The sequence below is a fragment of the Fundulus heteroclitus genome, chromosome 2 (genome assembly GCF_011125445.2).
Source record: "Fundulus heteroclitus isolate FHET01 chromosome 2, MU-UCD_Fhet_4.1, whole genome shotgun sequence".
NCBI lineage: Eukaryota > Metazoa > Chordata > Actinopteri > Cyprinodontiformes > Fundulidae > Fundulus > Fundulus heteroclitus.
Window position 1 is genome coordinate 21,591,272 of NC_046362.1, and position 21,885 is coordinate 21,613,156.

The window sequence follows — 21,885 nt, forward strand, 5'->3', positions numbered from 1 at the left end:
ATTCTGCTTCCAGTGAGGCAAACTCTCCTTTAATCACACAAATTGTTTTTCACAATTTTTTTTTTCAGGCTTTCTGCTGGTCTCCTAAAGATTTCAGAGAACTATACCTGGGACTTATCTAATAATTGTAAGCAGACAAAAACACAGCAATTGACATCTATCAGTCTGAAAAGGGTTGAAAAGCTACTTAAATTTTGGGATGCCAGGGGACCAAGTTAAAAGCCACTGTAAGCAGCAGCTAACCTTCTCCAGAAAAGGCCGTCATCTAAGATTAGTCCAACGACACATCAATATTTTAATCAGGAGGTCAGAACACAACCAAGGACAACATCTAAAGGAGACATCACTTGCCTCAGTTAAGTCAGTGTTCAAGATTTAACACTAAGAAACTGGGCAAAATGGTCTCCATGGGAGAGTTACAAGGCCAAACCACTCAAAAGAACAGAAAGACCTGGCTCACATTTGACAAAAGAAATAAAAATTTAAATAATACTGATGACCCTGAAGATTTTGGAGAAAATATTCAGTGGACAAACCAGAGTGTCATGTCTTGAAAGGTTTTGTCCCGTTGCATCTGCCTTAATACTAACGCAGCATTTGAGAAACAAACCATAAAACTGACAAACATGGTGCCGTCAGTGTGATGGTTTGGCAGCTGCTTTCCTTCCTCAGGACCTGGATGGTAATTGATGTAATCATGGGTTTTGCTCTCTGGCAGAAATCCCTGCAGAATCATGCCCAGCCAGTACACTTTGATTCTGCACCAGGACAATGATCCATCCAAAGCACTGAAGGTTAAATTTGTTTGATGATCTGAAATATCTAAGTGGGACAAGGAAACTAAAGCAGAAGAAATTTGTAGGGAGGCAAAGACCTTTTCATAAATAAGCGAGAGACGCCATTAGTTCTGACAAATTAGGTCACAGGAAAAAGAAAGGTATTTATCAGGATTGCCTCAAAAGTCTTGATTCTTCTAGACAAGGTATGAAGAAAAGGAGCTTTTGTACAGCAGTGTGTATCAGATGGAATTTGAATGTGGAGCAGCGTGACACAAAGAGCCGTCTGGGAGTGTGCTGTGTGTTGGTGCACTCACACTGATCTCTGCTGGTGTTATTCTCCTGCTGGTAGGCCGTTGTTTGACAGTGGCTGCTCTGTAATCGGCCTCCGGGGGCTGAGAATGCAACATAGATTCCTGCGATGCCAACATCTCATCTAGTCTTTCTGTTAAGAAGGAAATGAGCCAGAACTAAATGCTAAGATTTAAGACCGTGGAAATGTTCTTTCACAATTTCTGACATGGATGCCAGACAATGTAAATGGAAGACAATGAAGAGACCAATCTAAAACAAAAGCTGCACACCGCGGTGTGAAATCCTTATGTTCTGGGTGACAAACGATTTGTTGCGTAGTTCCTAGCTCCTTGGCACCGAGAGGTGAAAAAAAAAACAGCAACTAAGTAGGGCACAAAGTATGGCAAAAGAAAGTCCATTTTCTTTACGCGTTCTGTTGTCCAAATCAGGGGAGGTTCTTGGATGAATTGTTCCCTGGGTGACTACACCTAGAGAACAATTGAAGATAAAGATTTATCTGTGTTTCTGGGGGTGGGTGGTGGTGTTAAAATGCAGTGCAACCCCCCCACCAGAAAGCACATTCTTAGCAGCAAACAGGGGGAGACTACTGCACTGCGCGTGCATCACAGGAGTAGAAAACTTCAGGGCACAATGGATGTATGTATGATGGCCCATATGAAAAAACGCTTCTGCTCCTAATCAACACGGCTTCTAATGACACAGCGGCGACAAGTCATGATTGTGACGCTCAGAGAAGAGTCAGATTCTTGCCTCAGACTCACCTCCTCGTCTTCTCCGAGCAGAAGCTTGGTGGGAAAAAGATAGCGTCAGCAGAGGAGGAAAAAAGGACAAGAACAAGCCAACACGAGTGACTATTCTAAAAGTTAGGAGACACGGCACATTTAAATGACATAGCCAGAGGAGGAAATATGAAAGAAAAAGGAGGAAGAGACGGTTGAGTTTGCTCGCCAGGTCTTTGGCACTCACCCAGTTCCTCCAGCTCAGCCGTCATGGACTTGGAGCGCAGCGTCAGGGTGGTGCTGGGAGCCCGCTTGGGTGGAGGGGGAGCTGTGGAGACAAGGCATGGAGTTGAGGACGATGTTGCCGCGGATGAAAATCCTTTGGCTTTGCGACCGAGCGCCCTCTTGGCGTCCCCCAGTCGGCCGGCCCATCCGGTTTTCACCGCTTTGTTTTGTGCGTAATCGAGGGAACTGGAAGCGTCGCACTTGTTCACGCTGCGGCTGAAGCTCAACTTCTTCATGCTTCTCTCTTTGTCCGACGGCTGCTTAGATTGCCTTTCTTCACAACTTTCAGGTTTGTAATCTTTGCGGTGCCAGGATGTCCCCCTGCCGAGGAGCCCATTGGCAGTAAACGAACAAGTCACTCTTCTCTGTAGCATCTCGAGCCGTTTGAATCCTTCCATTAAACACGGAGCAACACAATTTGCCTGCTACAATAGGCAGCATAAGTGCAGTGTGTGCGTAAAACACAGAGAGCAACTCATCCATCTTCTCCTTTAATATGCTGCCTGCATTGAATTTAGCATTTGTGCATCAGATAGAAAACACATTAACACTTCAGTTTACACAGACATGCGTACCCTCGCACAAAGAGAACTCCTTGAGGGAAGACATAATGACACGAGGGCCGACAGACGAAGGGATGACAGCAAATTTAACAGCTAAGGAAAATGATGCGCTGCAGCCCGTACATTACTAGAGCTCCTGGGAGCCTTCCAAGCTTACTACACACATACACACACCAGGCGACTGGGCTGTTAACATCCGAGGCAAGGCAGTAAATCATATCTGCCAAACGACGGCTTCAAAAACCAAATCGCAAATTACAAGGCTTCAAAATAAGTGTAATTAAATTTTGCCCATAACTAAGCTGGAAATACTGCAGGAAAAAAAAGAGCTGTAACAGTGAAATATCATGCAGTAAGATGGTATCGGTGAAAGCCACAGCCCTTTAGCAGTCTGTACGTGATAAGATCTAAAACGAGAAACAAAATTTCTCATCAATACGGCACTACAGAACTCGATCAGATTGCTCCAAGATCAACCAGGCAGCCACTCTAGAGCCATAACTCCCAAGATCACACACACGAGCCCTGATGCAGCAGCTGGACATCTCCTGTGCATACGCCATCCCCGGGTCCTGTCCACAATCAAATCTCTTCATTTCCTCAGCAGCCTGCTCACACTCTGCAACAGAAGCAGGGCGCAGAGCAGATAGAGGAGGATGGAGAAAGAGAGACTCAGATGGAGAGAGGGTGTTGCGGGTTTGCTGTAATGTAATGCTTAATTCAAACATGCATTGTAGTCGCCATAGCAACGGTGGCAGTAGTGAGGCCACGCATGGTGCAGAGAATTTGTTTCTGTGTTTGTGCTAAGGTGGAGCGCAATAAGCCGAGTTTGTCCAACTGGGGTAGGTGAGTGGCAGCAGATGGTGGGCAGCACAGTTAAGGGAGCCAAAAAAGAACAAAAGAAAGGTTAAGTGAGACCTTTTTTTTTTCTCTCTCTCTCCAGGCTATGAAACGATCCATTTAACTATTGGTTGTTTACATGACATATTTCTCAGCACTTTGATATCTTTGTTTAAAGGGTAAATATATTTTAGAGCCATAAAATCAAAAGTAAAAGCATAAATATAAATGAATCCTACCCTGCATTTCTTTTCCTAGCACAGATAAGTAATTTTAAAAGCATCTTTTGACAACAAAAAAAGCCATCGTAGCCACGTCTCTCCTAAAAACGGTAGCTGATGATGTGTCATTTGGATCTACTGTGTCTGATGGACTATTATTGCTCTGACTCTTTTCTTGATACAAAAGGAACTTGATAACAATACATACATCTAAACTTTTTTTAAAACAATTTAAAAGGAGACATTGTAAAAAAGAACTACCTCTGTCCTGTCCTTTAAAAAAAGATGCAGTTAGCAGACAGTCTCAATCAGTTTATCTTCTAATGTGGTTTTATAAAGAGCAGGAGAAATAGGAGTTTTATGGTACCCATGTCGTACGTACTGAATACCTTTTACAGTGTAACTTAATAAAAAAATACCAGTTGAGGAAACAGGTCTCTATTAGCTTTCACAGTCTTGTGTTTTACTCAAGAATGAGCGCCCCGCCATATAATTACGAGATGGTAAAAAAAAGTGTCCGTTGTCATCTCAAGCCACATCAAAGACTAAAGATGAATACATTTCTTTCCTAAAATGTCTAAGCGGTTGTTCTGACAGAAAAAAAAGTGAAATTTGGTACATTATTTTACAAATATTTAAACTTGTAGCATTATATTATAACTTTACATGCAAAACATTTTAGTACAAATAATGTTCTCAGTTGTTGCTGAGTTGTTGCTCTGTTTCACATTTTCATTTTTTTTATTATTATTTTTTTGATGCAAGAACACTCAACTGTTCAACTCTCTGTTTGTCATAAAAGGCAAACTTGTTTTTTCAATATTCCACCTAGTGTTTTTTGACTCTCCAGTACCTCTGGTCGCATACCGATCCACAGCATGATGCAAACCCTCTCATGCTACACAGCTGGTACTGTGTCCTAATGTTTTATAGCCTCACTCTGACTCCTCCAAACATCAGTTTAGTTCAATTTAGATCCCAAACAAACATAGATGGAATTGACAAATCAGGCTAACATTAAGCTTATGAAATTGCACATATCTCAACTCCATTTAAAGTTTAAATACTATGCTTAAAAGTTGAGCATGCGGAAGTGGACATGCTATATATTTGAGACAGTATGTCTAACTTAAGTTAGAACCTGTGTGGATTAGAGAATATCTGCACAAAATGAAGGCATTAACGCCAAATGCTCATCATTACTCAAAAAGAACATTTCAGATGCATCACAAAAAGTCTGAAGGTAATCTGACATTGATGGTAAAATTGGGTGTAAGTAAACTTCTGACAAGCACTGTGCACTTACAGTAGCTGGCAAATGTTCGTCAGACTGTGAAGGAAGACTAACTGGATTGGTCAGAGGAGACTTTTTGCCAATTTAACTGCAGAAAGCCGACACTTCTTTTACATGGCCATGATAACTTCAACTTAGATGAAGTGTTTTATCTTTTGCATGTATCATTAGGATAAATTAGTAAATAAATCAACAAGGGCTGGGCAAGTTAACTCGTTAATTTCGCGTTAATTCATTAGACTATTAACGCCGATATTTACTTTAATGCGCATTAACACATGTTGCTCACATGATTTTATTTTGTGAAGGTCTGTTGCTGCGGTGTAGGGGTTTGAATCAGAACAGTAGGTGGCAATAATGCGCCAATAACCTCGCTGTCAGCCAAACCTCGGATTCAAAGAGGAAGAAAGGTGCTGGCCGGAAAAAAACAAAGCTGACATGGGGAAGGCGGTGTTTCCCGCAGGAATTTGCTTAGGCGAGGCGGTGAGTTGGCGAACGGAAGCGGAGTCTGCATCGACGCCGTCGGTGAAGTCGCTTCGCGTTTCAAAGTATCCATGTGTTTTTTGCCTGTTTTCCCCCTGCCATTCACTATATGCACGCGAGAAAGCAACAACAAAAAAATGCGTGTTAACGTCAAATAAACGCAAGCAACGCAAGCATATCGAGTTAGCAAGCATTTCAGTTTAAAGTTCTTCCAGCATCGAATATGACAGAAACAAGTTAGTTGTAACCACTGCCAAGTTAAACTTTGGTATTGAACATAAAATGGTAATGCTGCTCCCTGCTGTTACCTCATAAATTGCCTGTTTTTGGTAGATTTTTTTTCCCCATAAAGAGAATTCCCTGTCAGTGGCAATGAGCTTTAATTTATTATTATTGCTATTTTTTGTTTTACATGTTTAAGTTGAGCTTTACACTAAATATGTGTTACTGGTAAGTGCTACAAATGTTACAACACTTTTGTTCATATGGCAGCAGAACATTAAAATAAAAGTGCTCTTTACACTACTTTTGAATTCATTCTTGGAGTTTGTAAATACAATGCGATTAATCATGATTAATCAGGCAAATTATGCGATTAATCGCGATTAAATATTTTAATCGTTGCCCAGCCCTAAAATCAACACAAAAACAGTCACCGTGAACAAATCTGCAGTCTCCCTCCCTATGCTTAATATTTTTGTGCCATAATGTGGTTCATCGTGGCAATGCTCCAAAATATTTCCAGTTGTGCAAACTGATCTGACATGTTCGCCATTTTAACATAATGCAAGTACAAAAACATTCTCCAGAGTCTCTGGATGGTAATAGAACTAAGTGTAAAGTAAAAAAAAAAAAAAAAAAAAAAAAAAAAGCAAGGCGCTAAACTCTCGGGAAACAAAAGAAAAAAAAAGTGTTGCAGCAGAAAACCAGCATTACAGTGGTATACGCACGTCTTCTCTACATGTGCGTTCTCTTGTTCAGGCTTGGAGCAGCTGCAGCCTTAGAGACTGTAGACACCCTGGACAGGTGTTGACCTTGAACACAACAGGGCCAACACAAAGACAAATATTCATGCTCATACCTACAGGTCATTTGTAATTGCCCTTCAAGCTGATACCATGGACTGTCAAAGGAATAGCCACACAGTAGGTCTTAATGAACCTGTTTGCCTGGTTTGGATGTGAGAAAGACAAAGCAAGATGTGAACTGAGACCACAACCCAGTAGTACAATGTAGTAAACAGAGTGCTGTGCTATCTGGTTCAAATCCATCTATTTCTGTCTCTGAATCTCAACAAACGCTACTATTGCAGCATTCATTATAATGTACACAAGTGTAAAGTTTGGAGGATACCGTGCCAGGACTGTGCGGGAGCCAAGTAATGTCTAACTCAGGTTGACATGGAAACTATATATTTTTTACAAAGAAAGAAAGAAATATCCCTGACATCACCAAAACACCAATCTCTGTGCATAAAAGCCAATTACGTGTTTTCTTCACAACATAAAATGCACCAATTTTCATAATTATAGGATGCAGTTGTGCTTAAAAAAATGAGTGAGATTAAAATACTTGAAATAGATTTAATTGTTATATACACAAGTGTATTGAAGACACAACACATCCTATTAAATGTATTATTATCCTTCAGGATGTGGAGAAAAAGGAAAAATAGAATTCTACATTTAAAAAAAATAAAAAATAAAAAAAATATATTGTATAAAAAAATGCTTAAAAATGGAAAATCCCCAAACTGATTGTTATCTGTATAAGCACTGTTTCTGAGTACTATAGATCTGACCTAGGACAGTTGGAGGATAACTGGTGTAAGTCTTGTTGACACGTCATTTCAAGGAAATTTCCTTTTCAGCATAAGGGATTTGAACTCTTCAAGTAAAGTAATTTTATGTATTCAAACTTTTTCATGATGCCTCTGTGATAAATACACTCAACCCTTCAGTATGAGAACCGTCCCAATAGCATGATGTCTGAGTCACTTAATGTTTGGGGGTTGTCTGACGAAATGTCTGTAGCACCTGGACCCAAAAGGATATATCCCGCTACCATCAGTCCATAAAATGTGGTGCTATTTCTCTTTATGTCCACCATTATGTTCTTTTGTAAATTATAACCTCAGTAGCTATCATAGCATATTTAGGACGTCTCATGGTCAAGCAGATCTTTTTTTTTTACACATCTGAGCTGCAATCTTTTATTAAGTAAATGAAAACATTATTATTTGCAAATTACGAAGCCCTACTGTCTCACCTTTCTTCCGAACTACTTCATCTGACTCCGGCTTGCGTGTGACAGAAACAACTTTCATCAGGAGTCGGCTGCCACCCTGCCGGATTAAGGACACCACCTGTTTATGGCCCACCTTCACCACATTCACCCCGTTCACCTGGACACAATGTAAAACAACAGAAAGAAGAAGTATTTTATCACTCATCAGGAAAATTAAAAACCCCGTTTTTAAAGAGGGTTACATATAAACTCAGAGTTTGAACAAAACTCTTTAAAGAATACAAATGTATAAATGCTGTAAAGCTAAGTCTCAGAAATGACCTCCATTTTCAACATCAAGGCAAATGATAGATAATATTTTTTAACTACCTCAATAAGGAAGTCCCCCGTCCTGAGACCAGCCCTCCAGGCCACCCCCTCCACATCCACAGACTCCAAGTACTGCAGGGCAGGGAATGCTGGGGTGGGGGTGAATTCTTCAATGGGAGTCTCGGCTGTGAAGCGACAATAAGAATACACATTTCAGTACTGCAAAATAACATTTAGAAAGTATGGCAGTTAAAACAATAAACTTCACTGTCCCACACATAATGGAAATAAAAGCTACTTTCTTTATAGAGCTATCACAAAATCCATTCATCCATCATCGGTCTATGGACAAACTATTGGGGGGGGGAGGGATGCTGCTGCAAGGCTACCAACTGTGCCACTGCGCATCCCACCATTACGAAATAATTACCAACCCCAGATAAAATTATTGCGCCTTGCTTGCCTATTATGGCCTATCTGTGTTTTAAGCTTTGTTTTTGCTCTATTTGTTAGTAAACAAAGCGTTTGTGTGTATTTCTCATAACCTGACCACATAACCAGAAGTACGATGCACGCAATGAGTAAAACAAGGAGAAGCAATGGGGGCGAGCGAGTCAGCAACTCCCAGCGGGGAAGCGGAAAGAAAGAGGTTAAACAACTTTAACCCTGTTGATCGGGTTGGCCTCCGATCACGGCGAGCTGTCGCTTTACTGTGAGGCATTGCAGGACGGTCGACTGGCTCTTACAGTAGCTGCATCAAATGCTGCCATCTTGCTTTCTGATAGTTCTGGCAGATGGAGCACAACACTGTTTATGTCTGCTGATCGCGCCCGGTGCAAAGTTCTTTTACGGCACAAAAAGGATTAAGTAAACACTATCAGGCTGAACGCTTGCCATATATTGTTTTATTTGAAGATGGATATATGGTGTTTTGTGTTTTCTTTTTATGGTCAAAGTATGTGGCTAGGTCCCTTTAAATGTTGTACAGTTTTCTTGTTTTTGAAGCCAGACGCTACAAAATAATCCCTATTTTGTTTTGGTAAAAGTGTCTGATTAATATATATTTTTGCATTGTGTTTCAAGGTGGGACAGTAATACAGTTACATCGTGTACAGATATTTTGAATGGTGTCTTTACGTCCTTTAAAAGTTTGAAATTCTGTGTAGTATACTTTTATATGGAAAGTCCACATCTAGTGCATCCCTGCTGCCAGATGTTAGATAACATTTTTCCTCCTTAGTGATGTTACTGTTTAAAAGGGGGGAGGCAGGAGGTCTCACACATTTTAAGGTAGAAAGAGCAACTATGGCATGTTGACTGCATCAATTTCATTAAAATTGTTAATTGTATAGCCTGATTAAATTATTGTGAGATATTCTCAATAACAGAACTTCTGTAAATTATAGTAAATGATAGTAAAATAGTACATAAATCAATTAAAATATTCATATACCTTCAGGTCTTTTTATGACGCAAACTTAACAGTAGGCAGTCTTTTCCAATAAAGATCGGATGAGACAGAAGCAGCAGGACACACAATTAAAGAAGGAGCAGAAGCAGATCCAACTGGATACAGTACAGAGCCTGCGATCCATTTAGATAATGAATATTTAACACTTGCTTTCCTCTGTGTTCACTTCAAGCACATCTTCAGATGGGGTCCAAAGTTTAAACGTCGTGGTCTGCTGTGTGTTCTGCCTGATCGGGTGAATATGCTACTGTGACACAGCGATTCTGCGCCGTTAATGTGAGTTTGCAAACTTTTCCGTAAGTGCTGTTGTCATTTTATTACAATTTTATTACAATTATTGGAAAGGAAGATTTAAATATCTTAGAAACAATTTAGAAAACATCACAAGCCTTTCTATTCAGATGTTCAGACGGTATAACAAGGTATAATTGGACAAAGGTTTACAGTTATATAAGATAAGATAGGACTTTATTAATATAACAAGAGAGAAATTTATCCGTTGAATCAGCTTTTGTAACAAATAGTTAATAAACATAGAACAAAATTAAGAAAGACGCTATATATGGCCAAAACCTACTGCAGTGATGTTTCATGTTTTCAATATGAAGGTAAGAGCCTCCTTGCTGCATTAGTTAGTTATTTGAACATGCAGGTTTTGGATGTTGACTCTAATTTATAACTACTTCAATCTCCGATCAAACATGCAGCTGTGCCTGCAAACCCAAAATCTATACGCACACATATAGGCAATCCATATACAAACTTTCAGGGGAGGAGCAGGGCAAATTCTGCTTAATCTCAAAGCGAGTCCGAGTAAATCACTGACACATGAGAGCTCTCACAGGACCACTAAGTGAACCGCAGTGTGTGTGTTTGAGGGTACTGGAGAGTAAAAGACAGACTAAAAAAGAGAGTGGGGCGAGCCAAGATTCATGGTAGAGAGTGATGGAGCAATAAAGCACACTCAGACTCCCAGCAAGCTGCCAAAAGAGAGGCTGCCATGGCAACCAGCACGAGCAGGGAGCTGGCACGCGTGTGCTAGTAAAAATGAATATGCAGTGGCGGAGTATGAGTCAAAAGGTGTATTTTGGTTAAAAAGCGGACAGCATGACACCATTTAGAGGTGATCAACAGGAAAGATAAAAGAGGGGCGGATGGGAAAAAAAAAGAAAAAAAAAAGAACAGACAGAGCAAAAAGGAAAGGAATACCAGACACGGTGTTTCACTATTAAAGCTTAACGCCATGTGCGATGAACAGATGGGACAGCAAGCTGACAGCTCGGCCAAGGATGACGCCACCAGAAGGTCTACGTGCTCTTTCTCTCTCTCTCTCTCTCTCTCTCTCTCTCTTACACACACTCACACACATCGCGTGTGATCATGTGAGTGCATCCGAGTAAATAAGCTGATTGTTGTGTCGTTGACTAAAACCATCCCAACAGCAACTAAGATGAACTCAGTGACTCAGATCATCTCACCCCTTACGAGGATAGATCAACTGGAATGTATGCACGCGACATATCGATGGAACTGACTTTTTTCCACTGTGACGTGCCTTGAGACGACGTGTGTTTGTATTTGTCACTTTTTTTTTATTTTTTTACATAAACCGAATTCAGTTAAAATTGAATTGTATAAATCGATGTCACACATTAAAAAACCCAGGGGAACGTGGACGGGAAGGTTTCAGCGTCAGCGGACTTCCGTGTGTTTCTCATAACTCACCTTTGGCTCCCCGCAGGACAAAACCAAACCCCTCATTTTCTTTCTTTTGCAAAACAGCGTTCTTCTCCTCCACGATGTAGTCGCTGTCGAGAAGATAGCACAGGTAGAGCAGGTATGAGTTCAGCACCATCCTCGCACACACAAACAAAGAGGGTAGAGGGAGAGGGCAGTGGAGTGAAGAGGGTCGGCGGGTTGGGGGCTGAGCTGTGGGAGGAGGTGCAGGCACGCACGCCTACACACACACACACACACACGGATGAGCACACACACTTCCACAGTCTTTCCCGATCGGGTTAAAAGCAAAGCGGAAGATCACAGCTAAGGATTCCCTATAGTTTTGCAAGTATTTCAAGACAGGCACATAGAACAAGTAGAATAAGCAGGTGAAAGGGATCCTCATGACTGAAGTGTCTCTCGGATAAACTCTAAGACCTCTGGATGATCCCCCACCGGAGACTTCAGCTGAAGAGTGTGTCTAGGGATTTTGTAAAGAGGAACTGTCAGATATGGCAGAAGAAACAGGACACAAATGCAAGCAAAGCGTTGTATTACCATCTGATTTATCGGAGTATTTAGGGACGGCGGCTGGTAGTTGATTTTAAACTGCAATTTCCACGTACAAATTCCTCGTATACCAAACGTTTGGTTGGCGTAATGGCTTTAATAGACAAGCAGCACTTTAGAGTTATCCTCGTGAGTTAAAAAAAAAAAGTTATGGATATTTTATTACAGTCAATGGCCACTACATTAGGTACACCAATTAAATTGCTTACCTCATTACATTAACTCAGAGCATTTAGATATCTAGATGTGGTGAAGACAACTTGCTAAACCTCAAACCATGTATCAGAAAGGGGTAAATAAAGGGGTATAACTGACTGAAACATGGCTTGGTTATTGGTGCTAGATCGGCTGGTCTAAGTATTTAAGAAACTGACGATCTCCCGTGACGGCTTGCCAGTAGATGGCGCTCGGGCACCGCGCCCATCGAAATTTCAGGTAAAAGTTGTAAACAGTAAACAAAAATGTGGAAATAAAAAGTACCTGTTCTCTCATGACATTTGTCTGACATTTGATTTTTCAGCATTCAAGTGACTCCTTGTGACTACATCCTCACCTCTAATTGGTTACTTAAAGATTATCCTCGGGGTGCAGTTCTCTGCGCCCCTGGCCAGTCAGCGCTATTGTTTTTATCCAATCAGATTAATTTGTCAAACCTGTCAATCAAAGTCCCACCCCTTGCAGCTTAGATTCACCAGAGCCAATGCCACCCAGACACAAATGCAAACATGAAAGTAAGACACCCAAAACAAATAAGTCAGAAAAAAAACACAAAACCAAAAAAAAAAAACAGAAAGAGAATTACACAGGATGAGAAAATTTTGCCAAAACAGTCCAAAAAATAAATAAATCACAAGGCTTATACTGGAGGCAAAAAAAGTGGATAAAGAAACTTGGACCCAACTGAGCAGACTTAATAATCCAGCAGCAGGTAGGTAACTGTGGATGGATTAATGTTCAAGTAAAGTTTCTCATTGTGTGATAATCTCCAACCGCTTGTGCTCTTCCCCAAAAATGTTTGGGGCTACAGCAGCAGAGGACTACTCCAGGTGCTGTTCCCGTCAGCTTAGAACAGGGAACTTAGACCACATTTTACACTGGCTCACCAGATTTGGACAATAACAGGTCAAAACAACATTTACTGGTCTCAATTTCAATTCCAGTTTTCAAACAGCAGGGTATAAATTTTGGAGTAAATAACGTGAAAGCATGGATCGGTCTTGGCAAGTGTTAACAGTTCAGACTGTTGATGGTGTAATGTTGTAGTCTGATTTTCTTGGGACACTTTGGGCCCTTAATAACACCTGGGCATCATTTTAATACCAAAATCTACTTGTGTACTTCTCCTGTCCACATCTATCTCTTTAGGACCACCATGTACCCATCTTCTGACGACTTCTCCAAGTAGGATAATACACCATTGCATGCCTAATAAAGTGGCCAGTGAGTGCACATTTAGATCCCTTCTAATGCTCAGCAGTAACATTTCCTCATTATTGTCCCTGCAAGATGGATTAAGAAGCATTTAATTTACCTAAGTCTAGGGTGCACAAACGGCCGTAATGCAATTTTTTTGTATTGCTGCTTGTTTAACACAATTCCACTAACTCATAAATTTCCTTCTAAGTCTTTCTTGTTTTTTTTGTTTTTTTTTTACAATATTCTTAACAGCTAAGGCAGATAAAGAGCAGTGATGTTCAATTCGGACAGGGAGCTGCAGTTTCATTAGCTCAGCTGAATACACTCCACTCTCAGACTTACCAAGAGAACACAGAGCTCCTGCTGCTGGAGCCAGGAGATGGGTAGGCAACCTTTCTGCAGGAGGGAGGTTAAAAGTTGGATTTCATAAAATGTTATCTATCCACTTCTATGATGAATATTGTGCACAGAATTCTGCGTTGGATGGGCAATACTAAGTGGCTTGGTCTGTTTAAAGCTTCACACCCTATATACTTCCACTTAAACTCTTTGACTCCAAAACCCTGCATTATGCAAAACACTGTTTTTCTTTCCCGTTTTTTTTTTTTTTACTTGCTCATAATCAGCTTATGTAACCGAGGGGGGAAAGTAGGAACAATTTAAAACTCAGAATTTAAAGAGGAGGTAAAGGTTCTTTGAATATAGGTTAACCTGTGCTTTGATCGCTGTGCCTCTTATTCCTAAGAATGAAACTCAGATCTGACTAACTATAAACTACAAGCCAAACACAAGGCCCTTAATAAAGCGTGTCAAATAATTATTTAATGTGCGAGTGGTTTTCTATGCAAAAAAATATATTCAATATCTATTATTTAAATGTATATACAATTCACACCAGATGTTACTGACAGCCTCAGTAATCCATGCTTAAAAATAAATAAATGCAAATTCAAACGTAAATAAAGTTATGCTACCCTGCTTTGGAAATGCAGGTATTTATAGATGAATAAAGTTCTACATAAAAACATGGAATGACAAAGGAAATTATTATTGAGCACGCTTGCAGAAATGTTTTCAATAATTTGTGGAAAAGCCTTTCTTGGAAGTGACATCATCAGGATGTCTCCTGTATGGAGAAGCTAGTCACGTGCGTTGCTCGGATGTAATTTTAACCCATTCTTCCACACACACTTCAGATGTTGAAAGTTTTGGGGTTCCCTTCTTTCGACTCTGACCTTCAGTTCTTCTTGCAGATTTTCAGTTGGAAACCAGTCAGGTTATTCACTGGACCACTCTGGCAGCTTTACTTTCTTTGTGTGTTTGAGGCTATTGTCTTAGCAGGGAATTTTCCACTTGTGTCATCTTCTGATTCTTGTCAACAATGTCCAGGTACGTACATTTCTCCATTTACCCATCCTTCAATTATATTAAGCTTGCCAGGACCATATACTGTAAGACAGCCCACACGATCACATTCTCACCTGCAAACTTTGTCGTTACCATTATTTTTTTTTTTCCTAATTTTGGGATGAAGTGCAAAACCATTCTTTCGCCAAACATGGTGTGGCTCACTGAAACATTCAAAAGTTTAGAAATGTGCTTGTAATCTTTGGCATTTAAATGTTTTGCAACATAAGACCTTTTTTTAAATCAAGGTTTCTTTGCCTTAATCAAACATTCCAATTTGTACAATAGCTTGATAAAGAGAAAGTTTTTTTTAGGTCATCATTTATTATTAAACTAGCTGATTCTGAGCTGGACATAGCGGGGGTGTATTCTAAATTATGACAGATTTCAGCTGGTTTCATGGCTCTTAATGCCTTTTTGCACATCTGTGTCTTTAAGTTTTCAATACCCATTTATCATGATGTAATTTTTGGTTACATTTTCTCTAATTTCTTTGTATGTGTGGATTACTTGGAATGTTAGTGGCATCTGGAATGAATTTCATGTCAAAGGCCTCATCAGAAACATTAACCTGTACAATACTTATTTTACTTTGTCTGTTAGTTTTATGTTATTCACACTCTTTTAAGATGACACTTCGCCTGGGACTGTAATAACATAGCTGTCACCAGCTTTAATTTTAAACAGTAGATAAACTTACAGTGTAACAGTGAAAGGTAGCAATTTTAACAAAGGTTCTTCATTAATAACCACTTCATACTGAAAGTTGTCATATCCCATCGACAATTTACTTTATATTTTGGCATTAAAACCAAAAACATTACTAATAAAAATCTAAAAAGTGTGGATTATATTTGTATTCAGCCCTCTTTACTCTAAAACACCTTTATAAAACCCAGCACAACCAATTACCTTTCAAAAAAATCTTCAACAGTAAATAAAGAGCACATGTTTGAAAAGAAGCCTCAGGATAAGTCCAGCTATTCTGTGAAGGCCGTAAAAGTTTGTTGGACAACATTAGAGAACAAACAGCATCATGAAGACCAGGGAACACAGTGGGGCAGGTCAGAGAGACAGTTTAAAGAAATGTAGGTTATAAAAACAAATCCCAAAAGAAAAATAAATCTCACAGAGAACTGTTCAGTCTATCATTCAAAAATTAAAAGAGTACCAAACAAATGCAAGCAATGTCTGCCTTCTATCACCTGAGGGACATTGCCAGGACTAAAAGAGTAATGTCTCAGCAGGATGTGGAAAAAACCATGCATTTATTTTTAGCAGAATTGTATACTGCCACGGTCTTTCCACAGGTCTGCCAAGAAAGTCGATCATAGAACTGCAGCTGATCCAGAACGCTGCTGCCCGCTTTCTCACTAAGACTAAGAAAGTAGAGCACACCCAGTTATAAAGTCCTTACACTGGCTCCCTGTATCTCAGAGAATAGACTTCAAAATCCTCCTGTTAGTCTATAAATCACTGAATGGCTTAGCACCTAAGCCATTCAGTGATAACAGACTTGTTATCAGTTTATCAACCCTCCAGACCACTCAGGTCTTTTGACTCCAGCCTATTCTGCATACCCAGAACCAGAACCAGAACCAGACATTAGGGAAGCAGGATTTAGTTCCTATGCTCCACTTATCTGGAACAAACATCCAGGAAACTGTAAAAGTGCGGAAAGCCTGAGTTCATTTAAATCAAGATTAAAAAAACATTTGTTTAGGATTTCCTTTGACTGTTCTAGTTAAATTGATAACTGAAACGTCCTTAGTTTAAGTTTGTAGTCCAAATGTTTTTTTTTTTAATATTTGCTTTTAGTTTCCATTTCCCCATGTTTTATTTTGTTTCAATTTGTTTACATTTTATTCCTTCTTGCTTTTGTCATTGTGTACTTTTGGCCTGCCTGTCTCTCCATGAACTTCCTGGTGCTTTCTGCTTCCACTCTGCCCAGATCCATTCCACAGTAACCAACTACACCTGTCATGCTCCAATCAAGCCAGACTCATTCCACCTGCTCACCTCTCTATAAAAGCCCTCCTCAGTCGGCTCTTCCCTGCTGGATTGTCTTCATCCAAACCTCGTCCTGCCTCCTGCTTCTCATGTCTGCTAGCCAGAGCTTCCTACGTCTGCCTGACAGAGTTCCCTTCGTCGAAGCCTGCCTGCCCGCCTGCAAGTTCTCTCTCTGCTGCACTACTGGTTCTCCTGCTACCCCAGTGCTCCAAGTAATCTCTCTGCTGTGCTACTGGCTCTGCTGCCGAGCTTCCAGCTCCTCCTGGACCTCAGCGCTCTCACGCCTGCCCTGTATGCTCCTTGGCTCTCAGCGTCTCCCTGGACTTACAGCTCAGCACCTGCAGCCCTCCGGCTTTCTCTCTCCAGTCCTCCAGCATCTACATGCTCCTGCTCCAACCAAGTATAGACTGTTGGTCTCATCCTCCATAACCTTCTAACTTCAATAAAACTCTTAATCGAAGCTCTGTGTGTGTGGCTGAGTTCGGGTTCATCAATCCCTATTCATGACAGCTTTCATTCTGTTTTTATTTTCCTATATTTTAATCATGTAAAGCCCTTTGTGTTTGTCCTTGTACTGAAATGTGCTATACAAATAAATCTGCCTTGCCTTACAATTGCAAAGCATGGTAGTGGCAGCATTTTGCTGAGGGGGATGGTAGTCATACTTGATTAGAAGATTTTGGGGACTCAATACAGCCCAATCAAACCTGTGGTCCCAAACTGGGGCAGTGGTTTATCATACAGCTGCACAACCATCCATAACATACAGCCATACCTATGATGCAAAGGTTTAAATAAAAGCATATCTATGTTTTAGAATGGCCCAGAAAAAGTCCAGATCCAAAGCAAGTTCAGAATCTTTGCAAATACCTGAAAATGATTGTGACCAGTGAGTCTCCATCCAATCTGTCAGAGCCTTCACTATTTAGTTAAGGATGGGCACAAGCTTTAGTCACTAAATGTGAAAAGTTGGCAGAGAGATACCAATAAATCCCCAGAAAAAGTAGTTCTAAAATTATTTGACTTAAAGTGGTTAAATATTAATGCATGCCACACTTTTCAGATTTGCCTTGCAAAACCTTTTAAAGATCATGTAGATACTTACTTCCTTCAAGATCATGTGCTACTTTATGTTATCCTAGCACTCACAGATTTGGGGCAACAATATCAAAAACTTGGAAAGACTTTTAGAGGCATGAATACTTTGGCAAGGCACTGTATACTTGACTATGGCGGCTTTCACTAAACACGGTATTTCTATTCAAAAAAGATCAAGGCTTGGGGGTGTTCCTCTGTAAGAGTCCAAGGCTCTCTTTTCCATTTCTTCCATGTAAAGACTGGCCACAATCGGTGACACTGGAGATGTGGATACACTAACTGGGCTTTTGTCAAATCAGCAAAGAAATCAAAAAGCCGCAGAACAGAACATGGACAAGAACAAGCACAGAAACATTGTCATCTTATATGTTGCTGGAGTCTCTGAAAAAACTCAGGAGGATTTTCTTCATACACAAGATCCCAGTAGATTTCAAACCCAACAGGACCCTCAGACAGAGGTTGGTCCATCCCCCAAACCTAAGATGAGCATAGTGGTGTATGCAGTTCAGAGCAGTGAGGAACTTTCTGATCTTTATATCAGAGAAACCAAACAACCTCTCCAGATGCATGGCTCAACACAGCAGAGCTACTGTACCTCTTCTGGACAAGACTCAGCCGTCCACCTGCTCCTCAAGGATAAAGGACTTTGTTTTCAGGACCAAAGTGTTCACATTTTGGACAGAGAAGACAGATGGTTTCTTTCAAAATACTTTCAAAAACGTACAACAGAGCGATAGATTTGATTCTTGCCAAGTTTCACCCTAATTCACACCCCCATGCATGTGACAACATTTCTCCTGGGAGCCAGGCAAACCATGAGCCTAACGACTCTCCATCATGAGGGGCGATCAGTTCCAGGTGAATCTACATGTGAATCTAAGCTCTAACGAGGCCTCGCAAACAGGTTCATAAAGACATTTTGTACTGAGAAAGCTTCCTGGATGGGAAGTGAAACGTCTTCAGCTTCAGAACAGAAGTCCAGTTGTTTTATTTTTTAACCTTTTTTGGATTGATCATGACCTGAATGACTGAGAACCTTCACCAACACACAGTATTTCTCATACAGTCTGTCAAGTGAAGCACCATACAGTTGCATTTAGTAAATTAGCAAGGAAGATATAAACCAGTAGTGAAAAATATGACCATAAAGGTTTTGTAACCACTGGAACTAAATATTACCGTGGACTGTAAAATTGGCTTGTACTAGATTATTTTGTGCTGTCTCCATGGTAGACACAACAGTGAAGGCGGCACATGATTCAATTATTCAGTTAAGCAATTTCACAGTTTAATACTGAGGAAATCTCTCATTCAAATTCTGTACCTTAAGTGCATGATTATAACCTCTCATTTTATGATTTGTGAAATGAACACTCTATTAGCGAAATCCAAAAAAAAAAGTAAAAATAAAAACAACTGGACTTCTTCTCCAGGCATTTTGAACTAAGAAAGCTTCTTGGATGGGGCGCGAAACGTCTTCAGCTTCACAATAGAAGTCCAGTTGTTTGTATTTTTTAACCCTTTTTTTGGGATTGATCATGACCTGGATGACTGAGAATCCTCACCAACACATATATTTGGGAAAACAAAAACAAAAAAATTCTTTATTGATATTTAAAATTTGGACAAAATCTTGCGTCATTCTTTTTAACACAAGACCGTGTTTAGTTTTGTCTCGTGAGCTGAAGTTATTATTACACGTCTTCTAATAACATATACAATTTGCATCTTCAATAACTTATAAATCTACTCTCAATAATGCATCACATTTGTTATTATACATTGACTTTAAACGTTTTGCAATATTATTACAAGTATGGCTCTCCTTAACATAAGTGCAATTAATCTAGCTTTGATAAAATATAAGATGCTGACATTTTAAAAGGTTGGTAGAGTGGGTGGATATAATGATCGTAGATGACTTTCTCTTAAGTACGACTAAACCTCACCGACCTAGTATACTACTCTGCTCCTCAGTAATAACCAGATTAAAAGAAACAAAATATCTAAATCCTGCAGACAATTAATGTCATTTTCACCTGAGAGATGAAAGCATATAAGAAAGACCCTGCAGAAAAAAAAATCCACCTAAAACACAATGTTATAAGATGGCAGCCATAATAAGACTCCCTCTCACATATACATGGGAAATATATCCAGCATCTGTCTGCACCTTGCATCTATGCATGAAAGCGAGCTGGGTCACATCATTTCCTTTGCACTTGTCAGAGCAGCGTGCACTGACAGCTCCATTACTTTAGATGGCAGCAGCTTCACTGCACTTCATCACCTTTTTGCCTGGACTTTGTTGGCCCAACAGGGCAAAAAGGTTCCTTGTAACATGACCATTAGAGTTAGCAAAGCATGCACGGGCACATATGCTCTGAAACAAAGTCAGTACCTGTATGAGGTGAAGTTGTCATACGATCCCACAGTGTAATGTCTGAACAGTCGCTTATTGCGGTCCTCCCGGGTCTCTGTGAAACAGAAAAACAGGCCTTGTAATCTATTTATGCAGAGTAAAATTTCTAGTGTTATATATTTGTCCCCATGTTGTAAATTGACAACATATTTTTATGAAATGTAAATACAAAAGCCAAGTACTTTAGAATTAAATCTCAGTTTGGGTATAGAATGTGTTTGAGGTTTCAGTCTGTATGTGAATTTGCTCTACATGCATGCTGATAGAGATCAATGACCTCTTACCATCCTGATAATACAGGCTGCATCTCCCCTGAACAGTAATCTGCTGACTAAACACCACACAACCGTTTGAGCCCACACACAAGCTCTTTAAATGGGAGAGGCTGTGAGAGCAGGGTCATCCTGGCAGGGGTGTGAAAGTCACAGCCTGTTGCAGTAAATCTGCAATAAAAACCTAGTCACATGTCTACCATGGTGTCTGTTTCCTTTAATTTGTTAAACCTGATCTAATGCACTCCACATCAAGGACAACAGAAAATATATGAACTGTAACTCAGCAATACGAGTTACAGTTCTTTAATGGAAATGCCGCAATTGCAAAATTGTGTATTTTGCAGCTATTGGTTATATCTTATGACAGTGATAGAAGTTCTTGTTCTATTCAAGCTGTTAATAAATGTCTTAGTTACTTAAGTTCTATTCTATCATGATTATTTTTACGTAAGGACCAAATGCAATTTGTAATAATTGCGGAGACTGTATGTGTTGTTAATCCTGTGTGAATCAGCTATGTCAGTAATTTGTAAACTAAAAATTCCCCTGCAAATTGTCTACTATATTTTGCTGAGCTCCGAGCTCTTGTGATTATACTAATCCAATGCAATAGGAATTTCTATAATTTGAACAGAAATGGGTGTGATCTGATACGTGATTAGGCAGTTTTTGTTTTCTGGGCGCATTTTTATTTACTTTTGGCAATGAATGGATGCTGCATTGAAGTGTTTTGAAAACCTTTTGGGTCCCAGCAAGTTCGCGTGCCTCCCCCCAACAGTTTGACAAAAATTATGTGCTGGATTTTACACAGAAATGACGCTAAATTTTCAAGGAGAATTTCAACAAAATAAACAATCGTAAATTAGCAGGAATTTTCTGAGTAGGTATTTACAACAAAGAAGCTGCAAATGTTTATTTTGCAAAATAAATGAAAAGCATTTGGAAATCAGAAAAGCCACTAATATCTAACTTTAAGACAAGATTGTTAAATTGTAATGGTGAATGGCTTGTACTTGTATAGCGCTTTAACTAGTCCGACGACCCCAAAGCGCTTTACACTACAATCAATCATTCACCCATTCACGCCCGGACGGTGGTGAGCTATGCTAGTAGCTACAGCTGCCCTGGAGCAGGCTGACAGAAGTGAGGCTGTCGGACATCGGCACCACTGGCCCTCTGATCACAGCCAGCAGGTAAAGACTTGTACCAAACCCAAAAAGTTCAATATCAGTCCCTTTGCGAACGCTATGAATAACAGTGTTGATGCATGAATTAATTCCTCAATGCTCCCTCAGTGATACACTCAGTAAAATTAGAGTATGCAAATAGCCATTACCAGTAGTGTGACTGTAACATATAACAGACCACAAACAAAAGTAGTTTGTACAAAAGAACTAGAGGTGGATTTTTTAATTAGTTATTTTTTGATTATTCACAAAAACAAA

The 21,885-nt window shown here is 39.9% G+C and overlaps 1 protein-coding gene across 3 annotated transcripts in view; it reads right to left on the minus strand.

The window, feature by feature from the left end:
- LOC105920428 (SH3 and multiple ankyrin repeat domains protein 3) overlaps positions 1-21,885 on the minus strand; it is a 51,884-nt gene that overhangs the window by 19,687 nt on the left and 10,312 nt on the right. The window contains exons 2-8 of one of the 3 annotated variants that reach the window (XM_021312592.2): positions 20,145-20,220; positions 11,249-11,331; positions 8,113-8,237; positions 7,765-7,900; positions 2,058-2,138; positions 1,853-1,876; positions 1,094-1,221 (exon numbers count right to left, since the gene is read on the minus strand). In XM_021312592.2, coding sequence (XP_021168267.2) covers positions 1,094-1,221; positions 1,853-1,876; positions 2,058-2,138; positions 7,765-7,900; positions 8,113-8,237; positions 11,249-11,331; positions 20,145-20,220 — 653 coding nt within the window. Of the gene's footprint in view, positions 1-1,093; positions 1,222-1,841; positions 1,877-2,057; positions 2,139-7,764; positions 7,901-8,112; positions 8,238-11,248; positions 11,332-20,144; positions 20,221-21,885 lie in introns of those variants that run through there. The other 2 variants (XM_036150703.1, XM_036150707.1) reach the window with 2 other exon arrangements.